Source organism: Oryzias melastigma, linkage group LG22, assembly GCF_002922805.2.
Source record: "Oryzias melastigma strain HK-1 linkage group LG22, ASM292280v2, whole genome shotgun sequence".
Lineage (NCBI taxonomy): Eukaryota > Metazoa > Chordata > Actinopteri > Beloniformes > Adrianichthyidae > Oryzias > Oryzias melastigma.
The window spans coordinates 19,401,636-19,411,284 of record NC_050533.1 but is presented as its reverse complement, the minus strand read 5'-3'; the positions used below and the strand labels follow the sequence as shown (position 1 = coordinate 19,411,284).

Genomic DNA, 9,649 nt, shown 5'->3' with positions numbered 1-9,649 from the left:
GGCGGGTAGCGACTGCGGGCCATCCAACGCCGCTTGCGGCTTTAATTCTACATTGTTCCTTAAGTGTTAAAGGGCAAACTGTTCAGGATGTACACCCCCCCCCTCACCTTTTTAGTAGCTAGATAAGTTCCAACAACCCCATGACTCCAGATGGACTCTAAGCTGTGTAACATATTTCCAGTTTCAAATAAGACCGCTTGTTTAGTTCCGGTTATGGGTCTCTATACATCAATTTAGCAAATCTCCATGTACTGGTATTGCAGAATTTTTGTTATTTCTTACATTGTATATTAGTTTGTCATTATGTGTATAAAAATGACATCCAAGAAAAAAGCAAAGTTTGCCTTCCTGAAACACCAAACACCCAGTGCTCACAAGACTACTATATGATCATGTGACTTCTTGAGATGAAACGTAGCAACGTTAGAATATTTAAAACTTCCCAGACAGAACTTTGAACATTTAAACAAACTTTGAAGTGACTTTCAGACTACTGCTTCTACTCTCAGCTGATAAGGATGTTTCCCTGCCCTATTCGTGGTGCGGTAGCAGCGTGCTCTAATGGGCACCTCGCCTGTGTTGAGACGTTTTAGGAAAGGGATTCACATCTACGACTGCTTCTACCTGACACGGAAAATTAGATTGACAAAAAAATCAGAAACACTCTGCTGTGGAGTAGTTAAAACATGACTAACAAGTCATAAAGATAAAGGCAGCGCTGGTTAGATGTCTTTCATGCTAGTTAGCATCAGTCCAAACGAAAAGTGACAACAGTATTTACGCTTAATTAAATACTGCAGTCAGTTCTGAACCTATTTTCTTGGCTGCATGGACCTGGAGGAAGGATTAAGATTAGAATTACGGTTCCGGTTCGGGTTAATGTATCAAATGCTTCTTGATCGAGGCTGTTTTGCCGCTGAGCTCCACGTTCTAGCTGCGTGACAGCTAACGGGACTTCATTAAATACTGCTACCAGTAACACCATTTAGCTTTGGATGCACTTAAAATATGTGAAACAATGCAGGAATCTGCATCTTGGCTGCACCCATTACGTGTCGCCAACAAGATTTTCCATCAGCTTTTGAGCTGGTCACATGTAAATACTTACAAATAACATCCGCCTATCAAGTTACCATCAAAGTTTGCTATGTAAGACGAAACATACAAGTTAAATTATTTTTTGCACTTTTATTCCGGAGTATTTTGCTAGAAAGACAAACAATACGCCTAACATAATTTATATTGACTCTTGATAGCTCCAAAAGACAAATTTTAAACTCCAAATTCTCCGCTATTCCCATGAAAACAACATGAAAACTCCACCTACTTCTACCAATAAAAGTTAACCTAACTGACATGCCCGTACCTTTTGAAATGTAGAAGTTGGGCCAAATTGTGATTGAGGATGAATCCAATTTCATCCACTGGTCCTAAGTCTACCCTTATTTCTAAGCCTCTGTTTCAATGTCTGAGAAATAGGGGTAGTGTTTAAGACTTAGGGCCAGTGGATGAATTTGGCCCACGATTTAGGACTACGTAAGAACTATATTACTATCTTGTAATGTTTCATTTTTACGATGGGAATCATTTAATGCACTGACCCTTAAATTGTTAAATGGACAATCTTAGGTTTAGGATTTCAATATGTAAGCATGCCAGTTTTCAGAAAAATATATTTTTTTTATCTCTATTAAAATTTACACAGTCTTGTGAAGAATGGCACTTTAAAGCACTAATTCTACGGTAGTCATTTTGCCCTTTTCTTTTCCCTCTGGTCTGACAGAAAACTGGCCATTTTAAAGCATTAGTGTCAAAGGTCAAAGGGTAAATTGGGATTCTTGCTTGACTTTTACTTCCGTTTTCATGACACATCTGGTTAAGTTGCTTGTTTAACGTTAAAAATTCCAGGTCTTTTAGGTTTTCACTCCTTTGCTGTTTCCCTTCACTCACTCCAAACAGGAATTGGTGATGGTTTTAGTTTTATATGTGTGTGCCGTTTGAGTTCAGGTTGTCTCATTAAAATGGTGAGAACATAAGAAAAGGAAAAAAAGAAAAAAAACCACTCACAGTCGTCTATCGTAAAGACGGTTTAATTAGTATTCATGGGCTCATGTGGACTCTGACACAGAAGCTCACAAGCTTTTGCTGCTGCTTAAGTGAGGATGCTGTAATGAACCACAGTGAATTTATCCTGGACCTCTTAATTCTGACCATTAAAACGTAATATGTTGTCTAACCTTTGCTTGGCTCACACTGTAAATTGAGTTCTTTAACCACACAAAGATTCCCCTCTGCTTCTCTTAGTGCCCCTCGATGAAGAGCAGTGAACTAGCCGCCCTATGCGGTTTAATGAGGCTTTTGATTAGCATTCTAATAGGGAAATCCCAAAGTGCTGATAGACTTCACAGGTAAACGAACAAATGTGTGACAACTGTGGGCAAAAATCAAGATCACTGGGGGTGATGTTACTTTAGAATAAAAATTTAACAAGATAGATTTTTGAAATTAATTTAGTCACATATTCAAAAATGAAAACATTAATTTGTTTCTTTTATTTTCTTATTTTTTACCCTTTTTTCTTGTAAAAAAAAAAAAAAGGTTTATCTGCTAACCACACACCAATGTGAAACTGTATTATTTAGATGACAAAGAATTTTGTCAAATCCTTAAGTCCATTATAATGACGTATACTTATTTTGGTTCAGAGGCTAGTAGTTGTTAGACAAAGTTGAAACAATAGAGGAAAGCAGGGTTTCTACATATAAATATGCACAAAAAAGTGCCCCCCCCCCTTGCGTGGGGAGCAGGGGCCACAGCCCAGCGCCCTTGTCTCTTGGGTTCTGGTCTCCTGGGCTTGGCGGTCTCCTCTCCAAGCAGGAAAAGGGTTCCCTGAGAATTTAGGCCTAGAGCAGTTAGATCAAGTTAGATCAAGTTACGTCAGAGCCCGGGGGTGTGCATGTCTTGGTGGTCCGGGTTCTGGTCCTTGCTCTTGACAACCGGGCCTCTCCAAGAATTCCATCAGTGGGTGAGCCTGGTCGGGCCTTGTTTATAACACTCATCCGGGACCCCCACTTCTCTTGGGTGTCCCTCTCCTGGGCGGGGGAATGGGTGTCATTCCCTCCCCTTGACCTCTCGCAGCAGCTGTCTGTAGAATGGGGGCGGTTCTCCCTAAGGGGACCCTGGCTCGTACTTGGGGTGGTGGGGTGCTCAGTACTCCTCGGCGGTTGTAGGTTCGGGGGCTCTCCGGGGGTGGGGCCTCACGCTAATCCTCCTGGTATGGTGGGGGAGTTGCACTCTCTGTACTCCTGTGCCTTCCCGCTCTCTGGTGTGGGTGGCCTCTGCGGCGGTCCCGCGCGCCCTGGTCTGGGTGCTTGGCGGGATTGCCCAGCGGGCGTATTCTCTCCGTGGCCCCGGTGGCAGGTGTACGGGACTCCTGGCTGCTGCTGCTGCTTTGGCAGGGGTGTGGGGATGGCTGGACACTCTATTTATTGAAGCAATGACCCTAATTTAAGGTGAAAAATCAGTATTTGTTGCATAACTGAAAAAAAAATTATGTTACCAAAACACGTTTTCTTTTACTGCACTTTTACTTATCAAATTGAGGCATTCTAATGTGAACATGCAAGGAATCCAGAAGCATTGTTAAAAATCAAGAACTGCAAAGCTTATTGTGATCATGAAGCAAAACATTTTTTCATGTCTACATTAATAATTTTCTCTTCTTGTATTTTTTCTTCCAACAGAATGATCCCCCCATCAAGCAAGAGCTTCCTGGTCAATAATTTGGCAGCGGGAACTCAATACGATCTCTGTGTTTTGGCCATTTATGATGATGTCATCACCTCCCTGACTGCCACACGGGTGGTCGGCTGTGTGCAGTTCTCAACCGAGTCAGAGTACATGAGATGTCATTTTATGCAGTCTCAGTTCCTCGGCGGGACGATGATCATCATCATCGGAGGGATAATTGTGGCCTCCGTGCTGGTTTTCATCATCATCCTGATGATACGGTACAAGGTGGGTGTCTGTCCCTCTTAAGCCACACTCCTAATTAACAGTAAAGGGATGAAATTGATCTATTTATTGAGCTGGAGGACTCACATTATGGTGGTCACTTATTAAAAGAGAATCATTATGAAAAAATCTAGGATAAAAAAATATATGAATAAAGACTTTATTGGATAAAAGATTTAGGCTTTTTTCACAATTTTATACAGCAGTATTTGAAAAACACTTCTAAAAAACATTGTTTTTTCATTTGTCAATTAGAATACTCTTTTTTTAACTATTTAAAGACGTTTCTAACAAATATGAAGCTGTTGCATCAGCTGCTTTGTGGTTTTGTCTGTGAGTAATTTGAGTCCAGGTTAATTAAGTGAACGTAGATGACACTGTTCTGGAGTCACAACAAACATGGACATGATTGGGGAGGATTTTTCTAGAAATCTATATTTGAATATAAGCAAAAACAGCAAGGCTTCCACTTCTAGTTGAATTCTTTCCGCTTCTCTTATTTTTTCAGCAGCCAAAAAATACACAACAAAGTCGGAGAAAAATAATATTTAAGTTACACTGGAGCACTTTATGAAAAAAAATATTAACAAAATACAGAAGCAAGAATGACATTTTCTCTTGAAAGGCAAACCGTAATAATAGAAAAGAAAACAAATAGACTGTGTGCACGCTTCACTATCAAAGCCCACTGATGATCATTTAGCTTAATAATATACAAGAGGAATCTATTATATATGGGCAACATATGAATTATTATTAAGATAATTAAAGTGTGAAGAACATGCTAACAAGTCATCTAAACTCTTCAAATTGCTAAAACTGTTGAATTCTTCCTCTATGTGAGAAAAAGTTCTGATGCTTTGAAAGAAAGTATAAGGTTGTGTCCGAACTCCGCCCCTGCTCACTATATTGCGCGTTCGCCATTTTTTTTGTGCTGTCTGAATCTACTAATTCCAAATCGAGTGCGCTTGAAATTTCCCAGAAGTCTTTGCAAAAAACTAGCGTACGTAAATGGTCACTAGTTTAGCGGATAGAGACCACAATGCATTGCGGTCGAACAATTTCAAACAAAAAAATGTGTTCAAAATAAACGCAATATTTGAATAAACCATCCACATTTTTACCACCGGAACACAGTGAAGTCATAAATAAATGCCTTGAGATGTTCGTTTTTATTATATTTTCACTTCATGAAATTGATGACATCATATACAGTTTTTAGAAAAATGTAAAAAAAGTAGTGAGCATCATGTCCAGATTACCTTTAAAATCCAGCGCGCTATATAGTCCCGCTCTATATAGTTTTTTAGTAGTTAGGGTTAGGGGGGGAATTCTGACACAACCTAAGAAAACATGGCAGCCCAGTGTGAAACTGAGCAGGACTTCTTCTTCTGTATCGTTGTCAGTAAATACACACACCTACAGTGCCCTCTAGTGGTTGTTGCTATTTATTTATTTTTTAATTACTTATAAGTTGCACCTGAATATAACGCCGGGTTCACACCAGACACAGAAGCACTGCGAAGTGACTGCTTCACCTCCAGTTCACACCAGACACATTTTTTTTCAATTAATTTGACATATGATTGATTTTTTTTTTTTTTTTTTTTTATAAAAAATTGGTTATTTTTCTTGTGTGTCTTGGTGCAACTTCCTACCAGGATTGACGCGGATCATTTGTGGCTCACGCTAAAGACGCTGAAACGATCGCATGTCACAAGTCAGTCGGAGAGGACTGTGGCACTTTATGTCTGTTGTGTACTACACTATTGGTTAATGAGGGTGCTGAATAGAAGCGGCGTCTGTTCCGCGTGCGTTCCCATCCCCAGCAAAATTATACAAAAATGCAACCTATAATCTGAAAAATATGGCTTTAAGCCTGTGAATTTTCAGATAATTCACACTAATACTTACTCACCTAGTTACATCCGCAATGTCCGCGACAGGCTGGTCTTGAAGCACTCCAGTGCCTGCCTCTGTCCTAAAGCCGTTTCAAGTTTCTTTTCGCTGAATTTTAGTTCGCTTTGGTAAAATCCGATATGCTCTCCCACAGTAGAAATGAGCCACGTTGGTAAAATACGTGCTAGCTTATCATTGCAGGCCTTGCCGGATCTTGCGGTGGACCTGACAGCCACCTCCAGCTTTCGGGCCAAGCTCTGTTATCTCTGGCGAAAAGAGCAGGCAGGTAGATTTAAAAAACAGCGCAGGGTGAATGGCCGCCGAAGCGTCCAGCTCCGGGTTTCTGTTGGTCCTCGTCCAAGAACCTCATGGTGATCATTAACTAGCTCCGGAAAGAAAAGAAGAAAAACTCCACTCGCTGCCACCGATGTATGTAGCCGACTTTCTTGGGCTTAGTTGTCGGCCATGCAGGTGCCAAATACGGGAGATCAGACAGACACGTCTTACAGGTTGGAATAGTTTTTTATTTGACCCAGAAGTCCCTTTTGTCACATTGCATCATGAGCCTAAAGAACACCCAAGAGGAAAATGAAACAGTCTATTACAGTAATCTAATGACTTATGTTCTGCTTCTTCTCAGGTGTGCAATCCAGGTGGGGGTGGTAAAGGGGTCTCCATGTCGATGATAAACATGCACTCGCAGACGAATGGTCAGCAGTCGACAGGATCCAACATAACCCCCAGCTCCTCCAAACACGGATCCATCGGACTGGAAGACCCTCCGGCGCCAGCAAAAAAAAGAGGTGGAGCAGCAGCTGCAGGGGGAGCATGTGGGGGGAAGGACAAAATATCCCAGTCATCGGAGTGCTCCCTGCCTGACTACTTCACCGCAACATCGGTTCTTAGCCAGAGTTGGGAGTCTAAAAGCCCGACATCCGGGGTGGAGGACCAGGAGAAAGCGAGCGAACAAAGACCTAAAACCAGCGTCGTCCTGCCAGCCTCCTCCACCGGCTCCCTGCACAAGCCAAAGCGCAAGCCTGCTCCCAGCAAGCCGGCCTCCGCTGGCTCAAACACCGCAAAGATACCCGAGAAACTCCCATCCACCTCCTCTCCTCGCCCCACTCTGTCCTCCCCGGCATCTACAACCAATGCAGCTCCTATCACCTCATCTACTCCCAACCCTATAGAGAACCCAAACACCAACCGCAACAATTCCACCTCCCTCACCCAAATCCCACCTCCTACCTTCACTCCTTCCCCGTTCGGCAGTCGTTCTGCCGCTCCCAGCCCTGTTCCCTCTGTGCGATTCAGAGAGACTCCCATCCTGCGCAGGGCACCGCGCACTGCCTCATCTTCTGCTAAGTACCAGACTCTTCCTGTGGAAGAGGGAGGCAGAAGCAGAGCGAGGAGAAGGTACTCCCTCAGTGAAGGGGGCTCAAAGACTTACTCGCCCCATCAGGGCGCGGGAGGAGCGCCCAAGCTGGGGCGTCTGGTGCGGGACAAAAGAAGTCGGTCAATGAGCGGCATTCTCCTCCCTAAAGACGAGGGTGCAGACTCTGACAAAGGCCGCTGTGACTCTGACTGGATTCTGGAAAGCACAGTTTGAAGTGAAGCGAGGCAGCAGCTAAAACAGAAACTTTTCATTCATAACTGTTTAACCTTTGTGTGAGAGTATGCCGTGTGTTTGGGTTTGTTTAAAGGCGTATGGGTGAAGGGGAGAACCTGTCATTCAGCGTGTTGTTACTGTTCCGAATGTACATTTTTATGTTTGAGTTTTCTCTGATTTCCCCTCTTTTTTAAAGCCTTTTTTAGCTCTTCTTTTCATTATGTTTCTTCACAGCTTTTTGTATTCCGTTCTGTTTGACATCATCACTTTTCCTGGTCAGTCTCTTTTTTTTCAACGGGTGAAGTTCTTGCCTTGTCTCGTAGCACCCTCGACTTGTCTCGTTGGTTCCACTTTATAGCACAAAAGAAAAAAAACAAGACAACAAGCTTGCCATGTCATTTCCGATTCACACTCACCTTATCTGACAATACTACTAAAAGGGAATTTTAAAAAAGGGAACGAGGAGAAAGATGAATCGATTGGGAAAATAAGCACATTATTCTCAACGCATACACACTCACAGTGAGTGTGTGTCCATAACTTGGCAAGAGAACAGCAGTCAGTGCCTTCTTTTGCACTAACAGACCCTCACTAACTGATAGAGCCACAATGTAGGAGATCACACCGGCTCCACCATTGGAGGAATTTGGATGAATGGGATCAACTAAGGAAGAGCGAGATTTCACACATAGCCTTTCTTACCTTCTGCAGAGTACAGATCTTTTCTTGTGTGTATAAAGGAAAGATCGAACAACACATTGAGAATCTAATGGACCTCTTATGAAATTGATATTTTTTAACAGGAATTAAAGAAAAAAAAGAACATGATTACTTTGTGAGCTTTTCACTGGCATTGGTATACTATGGCCTGTGTTGGTCACACGCTCCCAGAAAGCTTCTGTACAGAAAAAAAATTCAAAAAATAAAAAAACAACATGTACTGTGTTGTTATGTTGTGTAAAATAAAAAGGGATAAAATAAAAAAAAAGGAAAAACTTGTGTCATTTTTTTGAGCATATATTAAGCTGGGCCCTGTAGTATATGTTTCACATTGCAGATCTTCCTACTATTCACCAGTGGAAACAGTAAATTAGGAGGATACTGGGTATTTGGATAATATTACCAGGATGCCTTTCTTCTTTGATCAAGTCAACATCTAAAAATTGTTACAACGCTTTTCGTTTACAACCTGAGGCTCTGGAGCCACATGCCGCTCTTTTCCCCTCATTGTAGCTCTTTGGCTTTTATAAAAAATGCAAACAATTTGATTAAATAATGGTTTTGTATTTAGGTTAATTTACTTTAATTAGTTACATTTTTGTTATTCATGGTTAGATTTTAAAGAAAACTCAGAAAAATGAAAGTAAAAGCTTTGATCTGCTATCAGAGCAGATTATTATTACAATGATATAATGCAGCATTTGCACAATAAATAGTGATTCTTTTATCCTTACTGTACATTTTTAAGGCACGTAAAAACTCAATCATGTTTTCAATGATTTTTAGCAACCGTGGCATCAAAATGTTCAGCTTGTTAAGGACATTAGTGCTTGTACTTTTGGTATTCATAAATGTTTTAAAAATTTAGAGCAAAATATTGCCCTTAGGAAAACCTTTAGCTAGAAGCACCATTAAACTTAATAATGTTCAGCAACCACTGGATTTTTAGGGTAATCTGGGACTTAGCTTTTATTTTAGCAAGCTGTTTTTGGCTAATTTATATGTTTTCAGTTTTTTAGGTAAATATGGAGTTTACCAACATTTTAGCATTATGCTAGCATTTCCTGCTAATTTAGACGTTTCCAGTTTTTAGGCGAATTTAACCTTTGGCTATATTTGAGCAAGCTTTCAGCTTCAGTATTTTCAGCTATCAGCTCTAGCATCTTCAGTGGCCACATTCATTCATTTGTTGCATTTAGTTGAAAACAATATTCATATTTTACACCACAGTTGCTGTGGTTATATTCATTAGTGAAAGGAGAAAAAGATGAAGGAACACAAAAGTTGCATTTTTAGTTCAAGTAAATCTGCTGCAGCTGGAGGATCTTTTCAAACACAGAATGCATTTTATTTTGAAAGGAACTAGGATGAGCTGTTGTCAAATGTAAAATAATTTAATTTAATAAAGAA

General features: G+C 41.0%; 1 protein-coding gene across 3 annotated transcripts in view; it reads left to right on the top strand.

Moving 5' to 3' along the window:
* lrfn5a (leucine rich repeat and fibronectin type III domain containing 5a) overlaps nucleotides 1–8,507 on the top strand; it is a 144,434-nt gene extending 135,927 nt beyond the window's left edge. For all 3 annotated transcript variants that reach the window (XM_024274494.2, XM_036209877.1, XM_036209876.1), the window contains 2 exons: nucleotides 3,744–4,017; nucleotides 6,554–8,507. In XM_024274494.2, coding sequence (XP_024130262.1) covers nucleotides 3,744–4,017; nucleotides 6,554–7,519 — 1,240 coding nt within the window. In that variant the 3' untranslated portion in view covers nucleotides 7,520–8,507. The remainder of the gene's footprint in view (nucleotides 1–3,743; nucleotides 4,018–6,553) is intronic.
* The last annotated feature ends 1,142 nt before the right edge of the window (nucleotides 8,508–9,649 follow it).